Consider the following 25,291-nt stretch of genomic DNA (forward strand, 5'->3'; position numbering starts at 1 on the left):
AATGAGAACTTCTAATATTATCTACGAATAAGCTACTGTAACAACTCTACCCACATGTATAAATTACCTAAATTAACTTGACTAACCGGTCGTTAACAGGTATGCCAGTACATCATTGTTTCTTTGAAGCAGTTTGCTTCTCAACTAATCAATAGGTAATAATTGGTACTTGGCTCTTTCATCAGGGCAAGGCAAGAGTGCATGGAAGTCTGGTATGGAATAGCATTTTATTTCACATTGGAAGCAACAAAAACAAGTGTTAAGGTGTTTTGTTCTCTCTACAAGCCGATATGTATTCCATGTACAGTCTATTACAGAGTATGTGGGGGCAGAATGTAAAGACCCTACTTAGTATTTCCCACCTCACTTTAGCTAAGAGCTAGAAAAGTTTTTATGTTTTTATAAAACCATATTTTGTATTTGTTTTCATAAATGACTTATTCGTATTTTCTTGTTGGCACAATAAAAGTGGCCATCGAATATATATCTTTTGAATGAGTTATCCACATTGCAAAGTTTTGAAATGCAGACTTTTATTTTTGAAGGGTTTTTTTTCTCATTACCATATACACGTGACGTCCTCATTTGTGCTGCTGGCAGAAAACTAGTCTGAGCGGTCAGGTTAAGTGCGCCTACCTGACACTTCCTGCTGTCGTCGTTATGGCTTTTTCCTTTCATGCGCGTGGATGACGTTTCTTACATATATATCACTGCCATGTTTGTATGCCTTCATCAGATGTTTTCAATTAGAATTTCCACGTCCTCCGGCTGAAGCGCTGCGACCTTGGGTATTTACTCACATTTGGAGGAATATTGGTTGCGGTGTAGTTTAGCCCTGCATACGATAGGCCTACTACAAAGATTGGATTGTGATTTGGTGGTTGGAGTTTTATTTTCGTTTATGTTACCCAGTTGATACAGCAGTGAGACGCAACAGCGAGGGACTGACCCTCGTATTTGTAGAGGTAAGCAACACCTAGGCTACTGCATTTTTGTTTTTCATTTTATTTCGAGCGTGTATCCTATAATTAAAAACATTTTTTTTTCTGTGCTCTATCGACTATCATGAACGCCGTGGCATAGAATGTTTGCGTCATGACGAGCGCTTGTACAGGGTAAAGGTGATCTGAACCAGACAGTGGGTGTACATTTATCCGTCTCGTACGCGTACAAATCTGGGCTAGGTCAATGCGACACTTTCTGCATTGTCCTCGTGACTTTTGTTAACGAAATTTATTTGGCCTATTTTGATAACATTTGAATGTGTCAACAGTGTCTCTACTGTCTAGCGTGTAGGCTACAATTGGCAATGCAGCGTAAAGATTCATCTGTTCATGCTACTCATTTTATCAAGTGTATTCATTTATGTATGAACCAGTAATTCTGTAACCCTTTCTGCACTTTCCCGGCAGCCTTGTTAAAGGGTGCTACATCAGCACTTAAAACATATAACTTTGACTTACAAAGGAATGATATCTACCCATTGACTATTGAAGAATATTACTTTAGGCCTCATGAACTCAAACTGTTGTACCCCATCAGAACCCAAAATGTAAGCTTGTTTTACAACAGTGGTTGTAAACAATGTAAACAAACACTATATAGCCTCAACATGGTTAAAACTATAATTTAGCTCTGTCTATGAATTTGAGTAATTACATTTCTCCAGCCCCCCTCCATCTGATTTTATTTTTTTTACAGGAAGTGGTAGTGAGTAGGCAGCGCTTTATTTTATTCAACCTCTGATTGGCCCTTTTTTTTAAATTAAGCAGTAAGTATAAAAATATATTACCAACAGCCATTTTTATAATTACATTTTATACTAGACTACCCTACCTAGGCAACATTTGGATGCCCCTATTATTCTAATGGGCAAAGTGCGCAATCTGTTCTCAATTTATTATCATGCAGCAAATCTTTAAAACCATGTTGGTCAAGTTGTTGGCAGCTGAGTTTAATGGGTCCATATTGAACGTTGTTTCTGGGGCCTTCTGCTGGACCACAGCCTGGCTACCCCTACTCACCTCACCACTAGTGGAATAGCCCAGAGTACCACTAGTGGAATAGCCCAGAGTACCCCTACTCACCTCACCGCTAGTGGAATAGCCCAGAGTACCCCTACTCACCTCACCACTAGTGGAATAGCCCAGAGTACCACTAGTGGAATAGCCCAGAGTACCCCTACTCACCTCACCGCTAGTGGAATAGCCCAGAGTACCCCTACTCACCTCACCGCTAGTGGAATAGCCCAGAGTACCCCTACTCACCTCACCGCTAGTGGAATAGCCCAGAGTACCCCTACTCACCTCACCACTAGTGGAATAGCCCAGAGTACCCCTACTCGCCTCACCACTAGTGGAATAGCCCAGAGTACCCCTACTCGCCTCACCACTAGTGGAATAGCCCAGAGTACCCCTACTCGCCTCACCACTAGTGGAATAGCCCAGAGTACCCCTACTCGCCTCACCACTAGTGGAATAGCCCAGAGTACCCCTACTCGCCTCACCACTAGTGGAATAGCCCAGAGTACCCCTACTCGCCTCACCACTAGTGGAATAGCCCAGAGTACCCCTACTCGCCTCACCACTAGTGGAATAGCCCAGAGTACCCCTACTCGCCTCACCACTAGTGGAATAGCCCAGAGTACCCCTACTCGCCTCACCACTAGTGGAATAGCCCAGAGTACCCCTACTCGCCTCACCACTAGTGGAATAGCCCAGAGTACCCCTACTCGCCTCACCACTAGTGGAATAGCCCAGAGTACCCTACTCGCACTGGAATAGCCCAGAGTACCCCTACTCGCCTCACCACTAGTGGAATAGCCCAGAGTACCCCTACTCGCCTCACCACTAGTGGAATAGCCCAGAGTACCCCTACTCGCCTCACCACTAGTGGAATAGCCCAGAGTACCCCTACTCGCCTCACCACTAGTGGAATAGCCCAGAGTACCCCTACTCGCCTCACCACTAGTGGAATAGCCCAGAGTACCCCTACTCGCCTCACCACTAGTGGAATAGCCCAGAGTACCCCTACTCGCCTCACCACTAGTGGAATAGCCCAGAGTACCCCTACTCGCCTCACCACTAGTGGAATAGCCCAGAGTACCCCTACTCGCCTCACCACTAGTGGAATAGCCCAGAGTACCCCTACTCGCCTCACCACTAGTGGAATAGCCCAGAGTACCCCTACTCGCCTCACCACTAGTGGAATAGCCCAGAGTACCCCTACTCGCCTCACCACTAGTGGAATAGCCCAGAGTACCCCTACTCGCCTCACCACTAGTGGAATAGCCCAGAGTACCCCTACTCGCCTCACCACTAGTGGAATAGCCCAGAGTACCCCTACTCGCCTCACCACTAGTGGAATAGCCCAGAGTACCCCTACTCGCCTCACCACTAGTGGAATAGCCCAGAGTACCCCTACTCGCCTCACCACTAGTGGAATAGCCCAGAGTACCCCTACTCGCCTCACCACTAGTGGAATAGCCCAGAGTACCCCTACTCGCCTCACCACTAGTGGAATAGCCCAGAGTACCCCTACTCGCCTCACCACTAGTGGAATAGCCCAGAGTACCCCTACTCGCCTCACCACTAGTGGAATAGCCCAGAGTACCCCTACTCGCCTCACCACTAGTGGAATAGCCCAGAGTACCCCTACTCGCCTCACCACTAGTGGAATAGCCCAGAGTACCCCTACTCGCCTCACCACTAGTGGAATAGCCCAGAGTACCCCTACTCGCCTCACCACTAGTGGAATAGCCCAGAGTACCCCTACTCGCCTCACCACTAGTGGAATAGCCCAGAGTACCCCTACTCGCCTCACCACTAGTGGAATAGCCCAGAGTACCCCTACTCGCCTCACCACTAGTGGAATAGCCCAGAGTACCCCTACTCGCCTCACCACTAGTGGAATAGCCCAGAGTACCCCTACTCGCCTCACCACTAGTGGAATAGCCCAGAGTACCCCTACTCGCCTCACCACTAGTGGAATAGCCCAGAGTACCCCTACTCGCCTCACCACTAGTGGAATAGCCCAGAGTACCCCTACTCGCCTCACCACTAGTGGAATAGCCCAGAGTACCCCTACTCGCCTCACCACTAGTGGAATAGCCCAGAGTACCCCTACTCGCCTCACCACTAGTGGAATAGCCCAGAGTACCCCTACTCGCCTCACCACTAGTGGAATAGCCCAGAGTACCCCTACTCGCCTCACCACTAGTGGAATAGCCCAGAGTACCCCTACTCGCCTCACCACTAGTGGAATAGCCCAGAGTACCCCTACTCGCCTCACCACTAGTGGAATAGCCCAGAGTACCCCTACTCGCCTCACCACTAGTGGAATAGCCCAGAGTACCCCTACTCGCCTCACCACTAGTGGAATAGCCCAGAGTACCCCTACTCGCCTCACCACTAGTGGAATAGCCCAGAGTACCCCTACTCGCCTCACCACTAGTGGAATAGCCCAGAGTACCCCTACTCGCCTCACCACTAGTGGAATAGCCCAGAGTACCCCTACTCGCCTCACCACTAGTGGAATAGCCCAGAGTACCCCTACTCGCCTCACCACTAGTGGAATAGCCCAGAGTACCCCTACTCGCCTCACCACTAGTGGAATAGCCCAGAGTACCCCTACTCGCCTCACCACTAGTGGAATAGCCCAGAGTACCCCTACTCGCCTCACCACTAGTGGAATAGCCCAGAGTACCCCTACTCGCCTCACCACTAGTGGAATAGCCCAGAGTACCCCTACTCGCCTCACCACTAGTGGAATAGCCCAGAGTACCCCTACTCGCCTCACCACTAGTGGAATAGCCCAGAGTACCCCTACTCGCCTCACCACTAGTGGAATAGCCCAGAGTACCCCTACTCGCCTCACCACTAGTGGAATAGCCCAGAGTACCCCTACTCGCCTCACCACTAGTGGAATAGCCCAGAGTACCCCTACTCGCCTCACCACTAGTGGAATAGCCCAGAGTACCCCTACTCGCCTCACCACTAGTGGAATAGCCCAGAGTACCCCTACTCGCCTCACCACTAGTGGAATAGCCCAGAGTACCCCTACTCGCCTCACCACTAGTGGAATAGCCCAGAGTACCCCTACTCGCCTCACCACTAGTGGAATAGCCCAGAGTACCCCTACTCGCCTCACCACTAGTGGAATAGCCCAGAGTACCCCTACTCGCCTCACCACTAGTGGAATAGCCCAGAGTACCCCTACTCGCCTCACCACTAGTGGAATAGCCCAGAGTACCCCTACTCGCCTCACCACTAGTGGAATAGCCCAGAGTACCCCTACTCGCCTCACCACTAGTGGAATAGCCCAGAGTACCCCTACTCGCCTCACCGCTAGTGGAATAGCCCAGAGTACCCCTACTCGCCTCACCGCTAGTGGAATAGCCCAGAGTACCCCTACTCGCCTCACCGCTAGTGGAATAGCCCAGAGTACCCCTACTCGCCTCACCGCTAGTGGAATAGCCCAGAGTACCCCTACTCGCCTCACCGCTAGTGGAATAGCCCAGAGTACCCCTACTCGCCTCACCGCTAGTGGAATAGCCCAGAGTACCCCTACTCGCCTCACCGCTAGTGGAATAGCCCAGAGTACCCCTACTCGCCTCACCGCTAGTGGAATAGCCCAGAGTACCCCTACTCGCCTCACCGCTAGTGGAATAGCCCAGAGTACCCCTACTCGCCTCACCGCTAGTGGAATAGCCCAGAGTACCCCTACTCGCCTCACCGCTAGTGGAATAGCCCAGAGTACCCCTACTCGCCTCACCGCTAGTGGAATAGCCCAGAGTACCCCTACTCGCCTCACCGCTAGTGGAATAGCCCAGAGTACCCCTACTCGCCTCACCGCTAGTGGAATAGCCCCTGGTACCCCTACTCGCCTCACCGCTAGTGGAATAGCCCCTGGTAACCCTACTCGCCTCACCGCTAGTGGAATAGCCCCTGGTAACCCTACTCGCCTCACCGCTAGTGGAATAGCCCCTGGTAACCCTACTCGCCTCACCGCTAGTGGAATAGCCCCTGGTAACCCTACTCGCCTCACCGCTAGTGGAATAGCCCCTGGTAACCCTACTCGCCTCACCGCTAGTGGAATAGCCCCTGGTAACCCTACTCGCCTCACCGCTAGTGGAATAGCCCCTGGTAACCCTACTCGCCTCACCGCTAGTGGAATAGCCCCTGGTAACCCTACTCGCCTCACCGCTAGTGGAATAGCCCCTGGTAACCCTACTCGCCTCACCGCTAGTGGAATAGCCCCTGGTAACCCTACTCGCCTCACCGCTAGTGGAATAGCCCCTGGTAACCCTACTCGCCTCACCGCTAGTGGAATAGCCCCTGGTAACCCTACTCGCCTCACCGCTAGTGGAATAGCCCCTGGTAACCCTACTCGCCTCACCGCTAGTGGAATAGCCCCTGGTAACCCTACTCGCCTCACCGCTAGTGGAATAGCCCCTGGTAACCCTACTCGCCTCACCGCTAGTGGAATAGCCCCTGGTAACCCTACTCGCCTCACCGCTAGTGGAATAGCCCCAGGTAACCCTACTCGCCGCTAGTGGAATAGCCCCAGGTAACCCTACTCGCCGCTAGTGGAATAGCCCCTGGTAACCCTACTCGCCGCTAGTGGAATAGCCCCTGGTAACCCTACTCGCCGCTAGTGGAATAGCCCCTGGTAAGCCTACTCGCCGCTAGTGGAATAGCCCCTGGTAAGCCTACTCGCCGCTAGTGGAATAGCCCCTGGTAACCCTACTCGCCGCTAGTGGAATAGCCCCTGGTAACCCTACTCACCTGAACTCTCACATTTGTTGCATTTAAACTGAACAAAAATATAAAAGTAACATGCAACAATGTCAAAGCTTTTACTGAGTAACAGTTCATATAAGGAAATCAGTCAATTTAAATACATTCATTAGGCCCTAATCTATTGATTTCACATATGCATCTGTTGACATGTCTGGTGAATATGCAGACCGTGGAAGAACTGGACATTTTCAGCTTCCAGGAAGTGTGTACAGATCCTTGCGACATGGGGCTGTGCATTATCATCCTGAAACATGATGGGATGGCGCTGGATGAATGGCACAACAATAGGCTTCAGGATCTCATGACAGGATCACTGTGCATTCAAATTGGCAGTTATAAAATGCAGTTGTTTTGTTGTCTGTAGTTTATGCCTGTCAATACCATAACGCCAACATGGGGCACACTGTTCACAACGTTGACATCAGCAAAACCGCTCGCCCACACGACATCATACACGTGGTCTGAAGTTGTGTGGCCGGTTGGACGTACTGCCAAATTTTCTAAAACGACATTGGAGGCAGCTTATGGTAGAGAAATTAACATTCAATTCTCTGGTAACATCTCTGGTGAACATTCCTGCAGTCAGCATGCCAATTGCACGCTCCCTCAACTTGAGACATCTGTGGCATTGTGTTGTGACAAAACTGCACATTTTAGGGACCTTTTTATTGTCCCCAGCACAAGGTGCACCTGTGTAATGATCATGCTGTTTAATCAGCTTCTTGATATGCCACACCTGTCAGGTGGATGGATTATCTTGGCAAAGGAGAAATGCTCACTAACAGGGATGTAAACATATTTGTGCGACAAAATTTGAGCGATATAAGTGTTTATTTCAGCTCATGAAACATGGGACCAATGCTTTTATAATTTTGTTCAGTGTATTTGAAAGCAACCAAGCGAACATGTTTTACTGAGAAATGACTGAATAATGTTGCTCTGAACATGACTATTCATGGTCGAATTGTACATGCTTTGAATTTATTTTAATTTTATTTTAATTTCACCTTTATTTAACCAGGTAGGCCAGTTGAGAACAAGTTCTCATTTACAACTGTGACCTGGCCAAGATAAAGCAAAGCAGTGTGACACAGACAACAACACATGAATGATGAAGCGATGTGATTTTGCGTTTAGACTCCCACCACCGTGAAAGAGCTTATTTGTATCACGCGAGCCTGAGCACTGCTGCATAATGGCATTAAGGAGCTCGTGCCAGTTAATGGATGAGGTTCTATGAGATAAGACCAGGCCAAGTATGGTCTGGCTTTGCATGTATTCTGCTATTAGTAAGAAAAGGGGGATACCTAGTCAGTTGCACAAATGAATGCATTCAACTGAAATGTGTCTTCCACATTTTAACCCAACCCCTCTGAATCAGAGAGGTGTGTGTGGGGGGGGCTGCCTTTATCCGCGTCCATGTCATCGGCACCTGGGGAGCAGGTTGTTGTTGTGGGTTAACTGTTTTGCTCAACAGTAGATTGGCAGATTTTTCCACCTTGCCGGCTCGGGATACGAACCAGTGACCTTTCAGTTACTGGCCAAACGCTCTTAACCGCTAGGCTACCTGTTGTGATTATCTTGTCAGTATGATTTGTCGATCAACCATGGAACCTGGCAGGATATGTTTGTATGATTGACTAATTGTGTTCCACTAGAGTACTATAGTCATCTGCCTTGCACTACCATGCCCTGTCCCAGCATCCTGTCCCAGCATCACACACTACCCTAAATTGAATGCCTTAAATGGAAATTCTCAGATGAAATCTGAATTAATTCTATGCTACCCTACAAAGTGGCAAGGTTTTCTTTCCTTGCCACTGTCACACCAGGCTTGTTTTTTTGTTTTTGTTTCCCCTGTTATGGTCCAGGGGGGTTATAAGCACTCAGCTCCCCCGGAGGTCAACCGTAGGTCGACTTCCCCCTCAACTGGTTGCTACAATCCAATCATAAATACACCCATTCCCTTGCTACAATCCAATCATAAATACACCCATTCCCTTGCTACAATCCAATATTAAATACACCCATTCCCTTGCTACAATCCAACATTCAATTCATAGTTAATACTTTGAGTAACTTGGAAGGAATCCACCTGCCCCAAAAAATGTCTGCGTTGAGTTTCCTGGGTGGCAGTGGTGCATACCTGTGGTGGAGCCTAGCCTTGTTTCCCTTTCATACGGTGCCAGTCTGGTATTCGAAAGGCTGAACGAAGGTGCTCCCCTAGTCCAGATTTACTTTATCTGAGTTAATGAAATTATAGTTGTCTGAAAGAGGACCCTCAAGTATTCATTTACCATTCAATTTACCTGCAACCTGTCAACTTTTTTGTGATTTGTATTTTTTTATTTTTATTTTTTATTTTTTAAACAACCAAATATATTAACTGATAGAATATGGAATGATGAGAGATGATTTGAGTAGGTGGCAACTATTAACTATATTCAAGGTTATTAATAAGACCCTGTGTTTTTATTTTAAAGATTTTTAATTGGATGTCAGATGGTCCAGCACCATCCACCCTTCCTTGAGGAGCTGCTGCCTTTATGAAAGTGTTTAGCTCTCGAACAGCGCTCTGTTGGTTGTCCTTGAGATATCCTGCTCACACAGAGAGCGTAGCTCCCCCCCACTTCTACTCACTGTGTCAGGACAGGGCAACGCTGGTACTACTACTCACTATGACAGGGCAACACTGGTACTACTACTCACTATGACAGGGCAACACTGGTACTACTACTCACTATGTCAGGACAGGGCAACGCTGGTACTACTACTCACTATGTCAGGACAGGGCAACGCTGGTACTACTACTCACTATGTCAGGACAGGGCAACGCTGGTACTACTACTCACTATGTCAGGACAGGGCAACGCTGGTACTACTACTCACTATGTCAGGACAGGGCAACGCTGGTACTACTACTCACTATGACAGGGCAACGCTGGTACTACTACTCACTATGACAGGGCAACACTGGTACTACTACTCACTATGACAGGGCAACACTGGTACTACTACTCACTATGACAGGGCAACACTGGTACTACTACTCACTATGACAGGGCAACACTGGTACTACTACTCACTATGACAGGGCAACACTGGTACTACTACTCACTATGACAGGGCAACACTGGTACTACTACTCACTATGACAGGGCAACACTGGTACTACTACTCACTGACAGGGCAACGCTGGTACTACTACTCACTGTGTCAGGACAGGGCAATGCTGGTACTACTACTCACTGTGTCAGGACAGGGCAATGCTGGTACTACTACTCACTGTGTCAGGACAGGGCAATGCTGGTACTACTACTCACCGTGTCAGGACAGGGCAATGCTGGTACTACTACTCACCGTGTCAGGACAGGGCAATGCTGGTACTACTACTCACTGTGTCAGGACAGGGCAATGCTGGTACTACTACTCACTGTGTCAGGACAGGGCAATGCTGGTACTACTACTCACTGTGTCAGGACAGGGCAATGCTGGTACTACTACTCACTGTGTCAGGACAGGGCAATGCTGGTACTACTACTCACTGTGTCAGGACAGGGCAATGCTGGTACTACTACTCACTGTGTCAGGACAGGGCAATGCTGGTACTACTACTCACTGTGTCAGGACAGGGCAATGCTGGTACTACTACTCACTATGTCAGGACAGGGCAATGCTGGTACTACTACTCACTGTGTCAGGACAGGGCAATGCTGGTACTACTACTCACTATGTCAGGACAGGGCTCTGTATGTAGCCATGCATTGCCTCAACACAGATACTTCCTTACCTTTTGTGTGTGATGCAGGATGGGAGAGTTTAGGCTTAAATAAAATTGATGCATTTGTTTCTTTAATGTACAGTATATGATGTTTGTAGGGGTGGTGTTTGTAGTGAGGGCTTAGGCACCATGTAGGTGAAATAACCTGCATGTATTGTACATTGGCCTGACTTGTAATAGTATTGTGCTCCTCATGCCTTAATGTGCAGTGATGGCCAGTGATGTTGATTATAATATCGTCTAATGGTTTCCCCTCATTAAATCTCGTCACTGTTTGGTACATTCCTTGACTGGTTTGCAGCTGAGAAGAGTGCAATTGATATGTAGTCTTACACTGACTATTTGCATAATTTGTTATTCCAGTTGACAGCTCTACACATGACTTTTTCCATAGTAATCCAGTGCGATGTCACAGATTTAGTGTTTTATGATTTGTGTCATTTGGTCCCTCCGTCCACTTGTCCCTCGAACTAACAAGTTGTGTTGAGCTGAAATGGTTGCCATAGTCATGTAGTGTTTTTTTTATATAAACTATTGTGCATGGGGGAGAAAGTGAAACTGGTGACACAGGAAAGAGTGTTTCTCATAAACAATGTTTCTCAAGTTAACTGGAGTTTCACTTGAACTACAGAGTACTTCCTGTTTTTTTTAATTTGTCTTATTATTTAAACAGTTTAGTCAGTGTTTTTTAAAAAAATTTATTTTTTTATTTGGCTGCTTTGATTCATTTTTTAATTCTTAATGGTGGGACAGTTTGTCCAAAAAATGTAAAGGTGAATTTAGTTGTTTCTTAGCAAATCCAAGTCTGTTGTCTTTTAAATGGCTTGGTCATCATTTATAGATTTAATTGACTGTGTGCACAAACCACAAGGGGTTTGTCAATTGTTGCTTACTGCAAAGGATCCACCCGTCGGGGCGTCATTATTTATCCTTCTCATTGCAGTGCTATAGACGTATTCCATTGAACCTGCTCAGCAATCAGTGTATAACATGTCATACCTCTCGTACATCCTATCATCTCTGGCTAATGTCCCCGTTCTCTGATGTGAGGTTCTTCCAACTACTCCTTCACAGCCACTGGCAGAGAGCTGCTTTCACCAATCAAATCCTTTCAGATTTGTCAGTGGACGTATCCAGAATGTTCGCCGTATCCTCTGTTATTAGACATATCCAGACTGTTGGCCGTATGCTCTGTGATTACCTACATTGGTAGTAGTACTTTCTGTTTTAACATTTTGTGCAGTTTCTGAAATATCTCATCTAGTAGTTGACCTTGATCACTTTGCAGCAGATGGTACAGCGTGTATATTGGCAATGGGCCTAATCTGGAGACAATGGGGATATAATCACATTTTAACGAGGAATTATGTTACAAGCTTAACTCTCATTGCATCTGTCTACTATGAGAGGGAACAGTGGGTCGTTTTTGATTTAATCACTCACCCGTCGCGTGCTTCCCCTAATTTACATGACTGTGACTGTCAGTCAGTTTTGGCAATATACTGGCATAGTACATCTCTCGGTGCAAATGTTATCACATAAACCGGCTTATATTTAAGCGATAAGGCCTGAGGAGGTGTTATGGCCGGTAACTCACCAGAAACTGAAACTGCGAACCACCGCATATAACCATGGCAAGGTGACTGGGAATATGGCTGAATACAAACAGTGCAGTTAATCCCTTTGTAAAGGCAATCAAACAGGCAAAATGTCAGTACAGAGACAAAGTGGAGTCACAATTCATTAACTTGCTTCAAGATATCCACCATTGTTCCTGTACCCAAGAAAGCAAAGGTAACTGAACTAAATGACTATCGTCCCGTAGCACTCACTTCTGTCAACATGAAGTGGTTTGAGAGACTAGTCAAGGATCATATCACCTCTACTTTACCTGACACCCTAGACCCACTTCAATTTGCTTACCGCCCCAATAGATCCACAGACGATGCCATCGCACTACACACTGCCCTATCTCATCTGGACCAGGTGAATACCTATGTAAGAATGCTGTTCTATGACGACAGCTCAGCATTCAACACCATAGTACCCTCCAAGCTCAATAAGCTGGGGGTCCTGGGTCTGAACCCCGCCCTGTGCAACTGGGTCCTGGACTTCCTGACGAACCGCCCTCCAGGTGGTGAAGGTAGGCAACAACACCTCCACTACGCTGATCCTCAACACAGGGTCCCCACAAGGGTGATTGCTCAGCCCCCTCCTGTACTCCCTGTTAACCCATGACTGCGTGGCCACGCACACCTCCAACTCAATCATCAAGTTTGCGGAAGACTAAACAGTAGTAGGCCTGATTACCAACAATGACGAGACAACCTACAGGGAAGAGGTGAGGGCCTTGGTAGAGTAAATGGCTTCTCACTCAACGTCAACAAAACAAAGGAGCTGATCGTGGACTTCAGGAAACAGCAGAGGGAGCACCCCCCTATCCACATCGACAGGACCGTGGTGGAGAAGGTGGAAAGCTTCAAGTTTATCGGTGTACACATCACTGACGATCTGAAGTGGTCCACCCACACAGACAGTGTGGTGAAGAAGACGCAACAGCGCCTCTTCAACCTCAGGAGGATGAAGAAATTTGTCTTGGCCCCTAAAACCCTCACAAACCTCTACAGATGCACAATTGAGAGCATCCAGTCGGGCTTTATCACCCCCTGTTACAGCAACTGCCCAACGCATCACCGGGGGCAGCATTCAGGGCTCGAACCACCCGGTTTATAATAGGAGTTATACCACGGCATTGTTGAATAGTGGATTCTGACTGCCAAGAAGGGTGTTCTAGAGTGGGTATTCATTTCAGATATATACGGACAGTTATTAAACACCACCTGAAGTAGTTCCAACAATAGGTGCCTTATTACCGTTGTAAATCACTGCACCAAGCAGAGCTATAAAGATTTTTACAAAATATTTTTATTTCACCTTTATTTAACCAGGTAGGCCAGTTGAGGACAAGTTCTCATTTACAACTGCGACCTGGCCAAGATAGAGCAAAGCAGTGTGACAAAAACAACAAGAGTTACACAAACATACGCACAGTCAATAACACAAGTTACAGAAAGCCAAACCAACAACTACACATACTGAAATGTCCAATGAGGAAAAACGTTTTTGCTGAGACTTGTATATATTTTTGTAGCATCTGATGACCTAAGGTGGTGAGTGATGAACATGAAATTCTCCATGCAGTCATGACGCAGGTGGAGCTAGACTAGTGCTGTCAAATCCTCCCACATGTTTCTTGTTCGACCAGCTGTTTTCAGCAACTGGTATTGTTGAATTCGATTGTCATTGGCAGATTTGCGAGGAACAAACTACTGTATTTAGCTAGCTTCTAGCCTAGTGTTTTATTTGCAATGCGATGTCCTCGAGTATTGTAACGGGCAGCTTATGTCCTAACAAGACAGCAATTTCTCTGTGCCAGGCAAAATTATGCATTGTTATGGATATCTCCACATTTTAAATAGAAAACAGCTTAAACAAATGGAGATACTTTGCTGTTATTCTGCGGAGTTGGAGGGTGTGGGGGGTGCGCCACGCCACTGCTAAGGGAATACAGGGGGAAACACTGCAGAGGGAGGATGCTTACTGGGAAATTGCTTTGGCCTGACTTTAAAAAAAAAATGTTAATGTACTGCAGTTGGAGGAAAGGAGACGAGCGGAGGAAATCACTGAAGACTATTGAGATGTACCCCCCCTGTTTTCCCCCTCAATGGATGATGAGGCCATCTGTGATGTGGGACTCTCAGTAGGCATCATTTGGTCGGAGTTCAGTGCTGCAGCCACTCCACTGACTGGCACCTATGCTGTGTCAGTGAGAGGCTGCAGGCTATGCAGCCCCCTCCCCATTGCCTTCGCCTGTCACCCTTCGCCTGTCACCTTTATGACCCATTTCTGCCAGTCAAGTGGAGACTAGACACGTAATTAGTAAGGCAATGTGGTGTTTGCAAACATCAAAACATTGACTCGCTCCTGCAAGTTCATGCACTGCAACATCTGTAGAGTATGACCCTACCTCACACAGGAAGTGGCGCTGGTCCTCCGCGCACTCCACTGTCTTCCAGTCGAAGTTCTCATCCACTACAAGACAATGTTACGTGCCTACAGAGCAGCAAGAGGAGCTGTCCCTCCCTACCTTCAGGCTCTGCTCAAACTCTACACCCCAACCCGAGAACTCTGTTCTGCCACTTCTGCTCTCTTGGCCCTCCCACCCCTACAGGAGGGCAGCTCCCTCTCAACCAGGTCCAAGCTCTTCTCTGTCCTGGCACCCTAATGGTGGAACAATTTTTATTTATTTTAATTTTTAATTGGACCTTTAATTTAACTAGGCAAGTCAGTTAAGAAGATATTTTTTATTTGCAATGATGGCCTACCGGGGAACAGTGTGTTAACTGCCTTGTTCAGGGGCAGAATGACAGATTTTTACCTTGTCAGCTCAGGGATTCGATCCAGCAACCTTTCAGTAACTGGCCCAACGCTCTAACCACTAGGCTACCTGCCGCCCCAACAAGCTTCCCAATGATCTCCCTGCCCATCTTCTGAAAACATCTGAAACCCTACCTCTTCAAAGGGTATCTTAAATAATCCCACTTAAGTGTGTGTGTGTATGTATGTGTGTGTATATGTATTTATATTTATTCCCCCCCCTTACTTGCTCTGACTGCTGATGGCTACTTTGAGAAAAAATGTACTTAGTATGACTGCGATATGTGGTTCTCCCACCTAGCTATCTGAAGATGAATACACTAACTACTAATCACTCTGGATAAAGCTGTCTGCTTAATGACTAAAATGTAAATGTGTGTGTTTTGCATCACTACAGTATTATCCCAGTCTTTTGTATTTTGATCGACGTTAACTTAAATCCCCACGACAACCATTAATGTCATGTAAGAGTGTCCGCCCCAGTGGCAGCTGTTCCCATATTTGGCGTGGCAAGAGGCAGCTTCGCTTGCCAACTTTAGATGTGCGAGCTATCAGTTTGCAGGCTAACTAGAGCTCTGGTTTATCTGACACGTCCCAAACCGTACATGATATTAATACACACACACACACAACACATCATACATTTTACAAATGTGTGGTGATATAACTGCATATCATGTGAAACGTCTCCAAACATCATGCAATGCATTTTCCTCATTGTTAACCTTGTATAGATCGTCTTCATGCTAATAAGGAAAACGGCATGTGTAACTAAACGTGATTAGGCGTATCGTATATCTTCATTGACTACGCCCTGCTGACACACTGGATGAGGGTGTGTATGGAAGCAAAGTTGAAAGTTCACTTAGTAAGGCTCCTGCTAGAAGTTTAACCCTAACCACAGATTTGGGATCAGCTTTGCCTCCCTCACTCCTAACCTAATCATCACAGTGGCTGCAGCACTGCAGTAGAAGTTAAACGTTTGGACATACCTACTCATTCCAGGGTTTTTCCTTATTTTTAAGATTTTTCTACATTGTAGAATAATTGTGAAGACATCTCATAGTTGTGAAGACATCTCAACTATGAGATCATGTAGTAACCAAAAGTGTTAAACAAATCAAAATATATTTGAGATTAGTAGCCACCCTTTGCCTTGAAAGCTTTGCACACTTTTGGCCTTCTCTCAACCAGCTTCATGAGGTAGTCACCTGGAATGCATTTCAATTAACAGCTGTGCCTTGTTAATTTGTGGAATTTCTTTCTTTCTTTCTTAATGTGTTTGAGCCAATCAGTTGTGTTGTGACAAGGTAGGGATGGTGTCCAGAAGATATCCCTATTTGGTGAAAGACCAAGTCCATATAATGGCAAGAACAGCTCAAATAAGCAAAGAGAAACGACAGTCCATCATTACTTTAAGACATAAAGGTCAGTCAATCTAGAAAATGTCAAGTACTTTGAAAGTTTCTTCAAAGTGCAGTCACAAAAACCGTCAAGCGCTATGATGAAACTGGCTCGCATGAAGACCCAGAGTTACCTCTGCTGCAGAGGATAAGTACATTAGTTACCAACCTCAGAAATTGCAGCCCAAATAAATGCTTCACAGAGTTCAAGTAACAGACACATCTCAACTGTTCAGAGGAGACTGTGTGAATCAGGCCTTCATGGTTGAATTGCTGCAAAGAAACCACTACTAAAGGACACCAATAAGAAGAGACTTGCTTGGGCTAAAAAACATGAGCAATGGACATTAGACTGGTGGAAATCTGTCGTTTGGTCTGATGAGTCCGAATTTGAGATTTTTGGTTTCAACTGCCGTGTCTTTGTGAGATGCAGAGTAGATGAACGGATGACCTCCGCATGTGTGGTTCCCATCGTGAAGCATGGAGGAGAGGATGTGATGCTGTGGGGGTGCTTTGCTGGTGACACTGTCAGTGACTTATTTGGAATTCAAGGCACACTTAACCAGCTTGGCTACCACAGAACTCTGCAGCGATATGCCATCCCATCTGGTTTGCGCTTAGTCCCACTATCATTTTTTTTTTTCAACAGGACAATGACCCAAAACACACCTCCAGGCTGTGGAAAGACTATTTGATCGAGAAGGAGAATGATGGAGTGCTACATCAGATGACCTGGCCTCCACTATCACCCGACCTCAACCCAGTTGAGATGGTTTGGAATGAGTTGGACTGCAGAGTGAAGGAAAAGCAGCCAACAAGTGCTCAGCATATGTTGGAAAAGCATTCCTCATGGAGCTGGTTGCGAGAATGCCAAGAGTGTGCAAAGCTGTCATCAAGGCAAAGGGTGGCTGCTTTGAAAAATCTAAAATATATTGTTTATATTTAGTTCAACTTTTTTTTTTTTTTTTTTTACATGATTCCATATGTGTTAGTTTATAGTTTTGATGTCTTCACTATTATTCTACAAAGTAGAAAATAGTAAAAAAAAATAAAGAACCATTTGAATGAGTAGGTGTGTCCAAACTTTTGACTTGTACTGTATGTCAAACTAACCTTAAGTCGGTGTCTACTCCTCTGTCTTCCTTTGCCACAGTTAACAGTTTTTGGAGTGAAGCTCTTGTAGTTCATAGCGTTTTGTTAATTTATACCAGTACAGTTCAACTGTAATTAAAATCATTATGATTTTCTAACTTCTTGATTCTCATTGATGTATTGCAGTGCAATTACTCTCTTAGACACTTTTTGGTAAGAGTTGTAATTGGCCAAGAGCTCCTCCATTTCCTAAGACCCAATCATGTCACGCTTTCTGTCCGTCCTCACTCCACTTCGCCCAGTGGCCCTGGCTCTGAACGAGAGAGAGGCAGAAGTACGAAAGAGCTCCGACAGAGGCTAATGAAACCCGATGTCAGCTCTTCTCTCTCTTTCCCACTCCTCCCGTCTCCCTCTCTCTCCTGGACCCTGAATGTGCCAGGAGTTCTCATCTGAAAGGCCAACGAGAGTCCATTCACACCCTCGGTAGTGAGGCAGGTCTGCTGGAAAAGGGCCAGAGTGTGAGCCGAAGAATTTCTCTAAAAGAGCCATGCCGCTCGTCATGCCACTCGTCACGACCCTCCCTTTTTGATGGTATGATGGTTTTTGAATGATGCATGTTCTTAATGTTCTTAATTAGTGCGGGACCCTAGGGTGGCAACACATACATTCTAAGTGATTTCAATGTTTTTTTTTTTTCCCCCATTCTGATTTGTTTTACACTTCAATTCAACTATAACCAAAAATAATTTCCTGCATTTTAATCCATTTCTGCATTTACTGCACTCACTTGAGAATTTCCACACTGCCACATAGGCCTGCATGAAATGGGCAAAAAAATCGAGGCTTTATTTATTTATTTTTTTACCTAATGTTGCAATTGCGATTTTAGATCATAACACTTGGGTGAACTGTTAGTATCATGGAAATAAAATGATTAATCGAATTCTATATAATAGTGGGTACTTTGAATACAGTGTTTGACATGAAAATGCCAGGGAGGAGTTATTGTGACAGGGTAGGAACCACAGTGTTGGTTAGTGTTTCCTAGGGGACCCTATAATCTTTGGCTGGATTAAATGTTTATTAATGTATCCAACATATTCATGCTACGCCTATTCCCCTTTGATTTGGATGATACTCTTGCTCAAACATGCTAATTTAGGCTACAACATCATTGGTATGATGCTGTATAGCTAGCTACATTGCTCTGACTCAGCTGGCTAGCTGGTGTCGTGTCTGGACTCATTAAATGTGAAGACTTATATCAACTGAGTTCTCGGTACAATTATGTGATTAAACTAATAATGTAAACATTAACTAGGAAGTCGGGGCACCACAGGAAATGTTGAGATTACAAAGTTTCATTTTCTGAATATAACTTCAGTGATTAAAAAACAATCTGATCAATTATTCTTCTATTAATAATTAATTAATTAATTATTACGTCCTCATTACTGAACATCGCAAACCCTTGGATATCTGCACGAACCCTAGATTCCATAATGAATCAGCATTATATAAATTGGCTTAGTTAGTAAATAAATAACTAATAATCACACAGAATTACATAACAAACAGATATTGGTTACTAACAATGATAAAGTCCCTAGTGGGCTAATTCGATATGATGGCTTGGTAGACAAAGGGGTGGGGATTGAGAGAGAGCGGGAAAGACAAAATGGATTCCCTACACACAGTTTGTAATTATATTAATTGAAATGCTAATCCTTTGCACGTAAACTGCCGCTCATTCGAGAATAATTGAATTGCAATGTACATATTTACGCCCGTATGTCGTTGTCTTCTCTGTTGGAATCCTCGATCGTCCTGTGGAGTTCATCAGAGTCTCTGGTTAACTTTCCCTGAGGTCACAATGTCTTTCGTGGTTGTAGGTGGTTAGAATGCATACTTCAGAGTACCATTCAGAAATGTTCTCATAGGATAGATGCTTCGGCGGTTGTCGGTATTCTCGTTCTAGACTTATGTAACTTCTCGCTGCAGGCTAGTAATTATACGTCTAAGATTTGCTCTTATTCTGTAGTGATCGATTAGTCTAACCATTTCCAGCCATTCCAACCTGGGAACTCCATCCCGGGGTTCTCTGACTTAATGTGTATTTTGTAGGATGGTGTTTTATACTCGTGGAAGAAGGGGAGGATCGATGACACCTAATGTGATGTCTGGGCTCATGGGGGTGTGGCCACTGACTAGTTAATCATTATATGAAAATCCATACTATCATTTAAAAGGTTAACATCACATTACATCTTTTCACAAATAGTTTCATGTTTAATCACATACGTTTCACAATATTTCGATGTAAACCTGACAGCTTTAAGAGATACAGTTGTGTGTGTGTAGATTTGGGAAACATCCTGTCATGAGATCACCAAATGAAACACTACTTGTCATGACTGTCCTTTAAGTGTCCACGGATCATTCTCAAAAGTAGGAATATTGTTTAGTTCTCCCATTTTTGGGGATTAGGAGTTATGAACTAAGAGAAGCGCTTTGTTCTGGTAAACTCTCTCCCTCAATACTGCATGGCAGTTTCTACCAGGTATTTATGACCTGTCATACAACTGTAGAGCGAGGGGGTGCTGCTATGATCCTCCCCCCAGGGTATGTCATGACACTAGCTAGCTAATAAATGTACTAACTAGCGATTTTAGCATGCATTAGCGGCTAACACGATTTAGCCTAACTTAAAAAAGCCAAACTAATTGTTTGCAGAAACAAACTAATAGTGTAATTATAACCCTAGCAAAGTGGAAACATCGTCATTGTTGCATGTGCTGCATTGACCATGCAGACTGAACGCAAGTGTCTCATGGTCGAGGAACAACAAATGCGCTCCTTGAGTGACAGGCGACGGGGCTAGTTCTGTGTGGAAAGGGGCACGGAGAGCGATGACTCGAGTAGTAAACTATAAAAATGGACCTTACATACGGCATATCACATTTAACAAACCAAACATTCAAATACCGTCATAAAGGTAAAGTAAAAACCTAAACCGGTCTGTGTGTGTGTGGTAAAATACAGAATACCGCCCAGCCCTACCTACTTAATATTCTGCGCTCTAGTTTTCATTTTGGACATCCTTCAGAAGCTTAGAGGACGACTGATTTTGATGAACCCTTAACATTTTTGTACCGATTTAATGTCTGAAAAAGCTTGGGATAATGGAGACGTTTCGTTCAAGTAGTTCTCTGAGGTTATACTGAGCGCTGGTCTGAATGGGCGATCTGCAATAACATTTTCAGTGTCGATGCCCTTGCAACTTTAAAGTTTCTCACACAGGCTGACGTAAACCTTGCTTTTCTTTTTTTTTTACAGCAAGCCTTTTGAAAGTTTGGTACCCCTGTCGGACATTACTCTTTTTCTGCAGATCCCTTGCGAATCATCGCCTAAACCACCTGTTTCGAACTCGCCAGTGTTTTTAAATCCACCATATTTACAATCGAAGCCTGTGGGGCTTCCCCAGCCTTTGACCTTTTCCGAAACTACCTTTTGACCTTTTACAGCAGAGCAAAAAGAAGGCCGGTTTTGAAACTCAAAGGGCTTGTGCTTCTTCCTCGACTGCCTTCCTGTCTACACTGTGATGGGACGTGATGTTTCCCAAATCTCGGCAGTGACATGGTGCTTGTTTGTGACAGCCAGAGCGAGTTCCTTTTGGGGACAGGTGACTTTGTAAAGTGTTCCATGACAGAGCAGTCTTCCTCTTAGGGACAGCTGACTGAGTAGAGAGGACAAATGTGATGCAAACGGACATCTGAAATGGTCCACCCATACAGACAGTGGGGTGAAGAATGCGCAACAGCGCCTCTTCAACCTCAAGAGGCTGAAGAAATTAGGCTTGTCACCCAAAACCCTGACAAACTTTTACAGATGCACAATTGAGAGCATGCTGTCGGGCTGTATCACAGCCTGGTACGGCAACTGCACCGACCTCAACCACAAGGCTCTCCAGAGGGTGGTGGGTCTGCACAATGCATCACCAGGGACAAACTACCTGCCCTCCCATGACACCCACACCACCCGATGTCACAGGAAGGACAACAACCACCCGAGCCGCTGCCTGTTCACACTGCTACCATCCAGAAGGCGAGGTCAGTACAGCTGCATCAAAGTTGGGACTGAGAGATGGAAGCTGTTTTTCAATCTCAAGGCCATCAGACTGTTAAATAGTCATTACTAACACAGAGAGACTGCTGCCAACGCTGAGACCCAATCACTGGCCACTTGAATAAATGGATCACTAGCCACTTTAAATAATGCCACTTTAATAATATTTGCACATCTTATATTACTCATATCGTATGTGTATACTGTATTTTATACCATCTATTGCACCTTGCCTATGCCGCTCGGCCATCACTCATCCATATATTTATATGCACATATTCTCATTCACCCCTTTTTTAGATGTGTGTGTATTAGGTAGCTGTTGGGGAACTGTTAGATTCCTTGTTAGATATTACTGCACTGTCGGAACTAGAAGCACAAGCGTTTCGCTACACACATGGTTAGCAGATGTTTGTGTGACCAATAAAATGTGATTTGTCCTCTATTTTATCTGTCTTCAGTACAACAAAAATCCCTGAGAATGTTAACAATGATTGCATTGGTGTGCATCGCACAAAGAGCTGCAGCTGCCTATGGTTCCTCCAGAGGTAAAAGAGCAATCTGAAAATCCAGAACTTATTTTCATCACAGGTCTGCACATGTAGTCAAGGGATTTGACTCTGCAGTCTGCGCATATATTAGCTCATTTACAATGTTTTGTTTTCATATTGAACGGTGAGGCTAAAACGTGTCATCGTGCTGCCGAGGCGGCCAGAGGACGATTTATTTATTTTTCTCCCCAGGTAGACTTGGAAGGTCAAAGATCAAATGACGAAGGATGATGCAGAATCAGTCTGAATACAAAAGGTCTTGCTCTGCAGATAGTCACAAAAGGAGAACGTGAATGGAGAAGGGATTTATTTTTGTCTGGTGTTTAGAGCTGGACATTGGCTGGGTGGAGCATAGCATGTTTAAACAACTAACAATGGTGCATACGTAGGCTACAAGATAAACAACGCACATCCTCATCCTACACAAGTTGACTGTGCCTCTGAGTCTCTTTTTACAGTGGTTTCTCTCTGGGGTTTGCATTGACAGATGAAGACTGACTAGTCTATTAGCAGGGACAGTCGTCACCTCCAAGGCAAGCTGGTTCAGTAGAAGCCCCCCCCCTCCCCACTGGGGCGGGCAGGCGACAAAGTGCACATGAAACATTAGATCATCACCCACTGATTCCCTGCTGCTAACGGCCTCCTACTGTGTGTTAAGTGGTACTGGCTAGTTCTTTTGTTGCCGTTTGGACTACACCACACTTGCCAGCCGTTTAGCTGGTGTGTGTGTGTGTGTGTGTTCATATTAATGCTAAAGTTTTACTAAAGGTACAGGAAATGCATCCCATCTTTCTATCTTGGGTCTGACAAGAGTGATGGCTGCACCTTCTCTCCACCTGATCAAATGGATATATGACATCAGAGAAGCTTTAAGGGAAAAGTCTGTTTTTTTTTTTTTAACTTTCTCTTGGATATTCCTGCATCATGACGTGGTCCGTGTAGTGCTGACTCATGCAGGCTCAGAACAAATCGCGAGTCCTACACTGACTGATTCCTGGAAGACTCCAGTTAGACGACTGAATGGAAAAGGTTCATCCCAGTTCTTGTTAGTTCTTTGACTACTGACAATGTGGAATGTCGGTAATCGCAATGGATGACGATAAAATTACTATAGCAACAAGGGGTTGGAACTGAATTGTATTATTTTAATCGTTTCAGAATCATAATTTTTTTTTCCGATCTACTGTTCCCGACCAGCAAAATAAAGTTCTGAACAAGTTCGAATCCCAAAGTCACTGTTTAAATCGTTCCTTTTTTAAACCTTTTTAATAAAATGTTTTACATTTTAGCTCGACATTAAATGAATTCATTAATGATTGCTGATAGAGCAGCTTGCTATGGAGCGGGCAAGCTATTTGCATGCATTGTAAAGACTAGTGTAGGGCGTGAGATGCAACTGAAATTTTGTAGGTCAGGAGAGAGCGAGAGACGACAAGACAAGGAGACAAGAAGACTTGGCTTGAAGCGCTGGGCATCTTTTGTTATGACTTGCATTATCTGAATTAGGCCCACAGCATTATACTGATGGAGGAATATTGAATGTCTGAACTTCAGTTGGCTTAATGTTGGACCAGCTAGCTAGCTAGCTAGCTAATGTCATGTCTCTGACTATGATTACGTTATATGACTTGCTATTTTATCAAATCGATTGCCTAATGTTTAATAGATTACGTGATTGAATTAAACCATTAATAACCTGAGGCACCACGGAAACAGGAATATATATATATATATATATATTCCTGTTTCCGTGGTGCCTCAAGTTATTAATGGTTTAATTGACTGGTATCGATATTAGAGATCTTCAGAGTGGATTCGGGAGATAACCGCTCTATCTCCCGAATCCTCTCTGAAGATCTCTAATATCAATAGCAGTCAATTATTAATCGTCACTTTATTAGTCCCATTCTGATGGTCGTAAAGTACTTGGTTATCTGCACAAACCCTGGCTAACAAGTTGAATCAGCAATATACATTGGCTTAATTATTTATTTACTAAATGCCTAAATAATCACACAGAATTACATACACAGGATAAATTATACATCAATTACTAATCATGTCATGAAAAGTCCCTAGTGGACTAACCCGATATGACGGCTGGTTACACAAAGGAAGGGGGTTGGGCTTGAATGAAAGACCGGGAAGACTGAGGGACAAAGGGATTGGGTCTCTATCAGACCTTGAAGTTATGCTACCGTAAATACAGAATATTATGCATTCTAATAACCGCCCATTCGGAAAAGGAAAATGCAAGATAAATATTTACTCTGAGCTGTGCTTCAATAGACGGGTCGAAGATGGAAGACTGGTTTGCCCAGCAGAGATTGCCATTGTCCTTTTGAATCATCTTTCTGGTCGTAGTGTTGTAGAAGCGGGTACGTTGAAGTACTCTCAGTTCTTAGGAGATTGTCTGTCCTCGTCCAAGGCTACGTTCTCAACTGCAGCTGATAACTAGACGTCTAGGATGTATCACTTCTTATTTAGTGAATAAAAGTGTTTTCAACTCGTGCTGTATTCTGGCTGGTCTATTCAATTCACCATTTCAGCGTGGTGATTGTCACCTCCACGTTGAAATTCACCCTTTTTTTAAACGTTAGAACAGGAGTCCTAACATTTCTGCAACTGAGGTTGACTTCCATCAACGGGCTTTTGTACTAGGGGAGAGAAGGGCGTGTTTCATAGTTCTCAACCAATGTCTGTTCACTTGGGCGTGGCCACTGAGTGAGCATAAGTTTATTTATGAAGAAAATTCTAATTTAGAAGCTAAAATCACATTTCGTCTTCTCACACAGTTTCATATTTAAATTACACAACCATTTCGTGTGAATCTGATAAACTAGAATGTGTAGACTTTCCCAGATACAATTTGTTGTGTATTCGTCAGATGTAATGTCCCAGACAACAACTGATCTGACATCATATTCTTTAAGTACCGATGGACACTTTCAACTGGTTGAGAAAGGGGAAGTATTGTTCCATTTCCCCAGCCTTTTGATGTTACCATACTCTCTATATGTAAACAAAGGGCTTTCCAAGAGTCTGTTCTGTAGAGTGGAGAGAGAAAAGGGGAAAAGGTATTTATGGGGGGGGGGGGTCATA

General features: G+C 44.9%; 2 protein-coding genes across 5 annotated transcripts in view; both read left to right on the forward strand.

Moving 5' to 3' along the window:
* Positions 1 to 590: 590 nt before the first annotated feature.
* LOC115160139 (ras-specific guanine nucleotide-releasing factor RalGPS1) overlaps positions 591 to 25,291 on the forward strand; it is a 254,873-nt gene continuing 230,172 nt past the window's right edge. For all 4 annotated transcript variants that reach the window (XR_003869012.1, XR_003869013.1, XM_029710493.1 and 1 more), the window contains exon 1: positions 591 to 965. The gene's annotated coding sequence lies outside the window, so the exon portion shown is untranslated. The remainder of the gene's footprint in view (positions 966 to 25,291) is intronic.
* On the forward strand, positions 1,096 to 6,553 carry LOC115159827 (variant surface antigen E-like). The gene is made up of 2 exons (XM_029709881.1): positions 1,096 to 1,115; positions 5,857 to 6,553. Exons 1-2 carry the CDS (start codon positions 1,096 to 1,098, stop codon positions 6,551 to 6,553), a joined length of 717 nt encoding a protein of 238 aa, XP_029565741.1.

The sequence above is a fragment of the Salmo trutta genome, chromosome 23, assembly GCF_901001165.1.
Source record: "Salmo trutta chromosome 23, fSalTru1.1, whole genome shotgun sequence".
NCBI classification, from domain to species: domain Eukaryota; kingdom Metazoa; phylum Chordata; class Actinopteri; order Salmoniformes; family Salmonidae; genus Salmo; species Salmo trutta.

What these genes read in the sequence shown, in the direction of transcription:
- LOC115159827 (XM_029709881.1), top strand. Translation starts at nt 1,096, where the DNA reads ATGACGAGCGCTTGTACAGG. An exon ending in ATGACGAGCGCTTGTACAGG is followed by an intron (nt 1,116 to 5,856) that starts GTAAAGGTGATC and finishes CCTCACCGCTAG; the next exon opens with TGGAATAGCCCCTGGTACCC.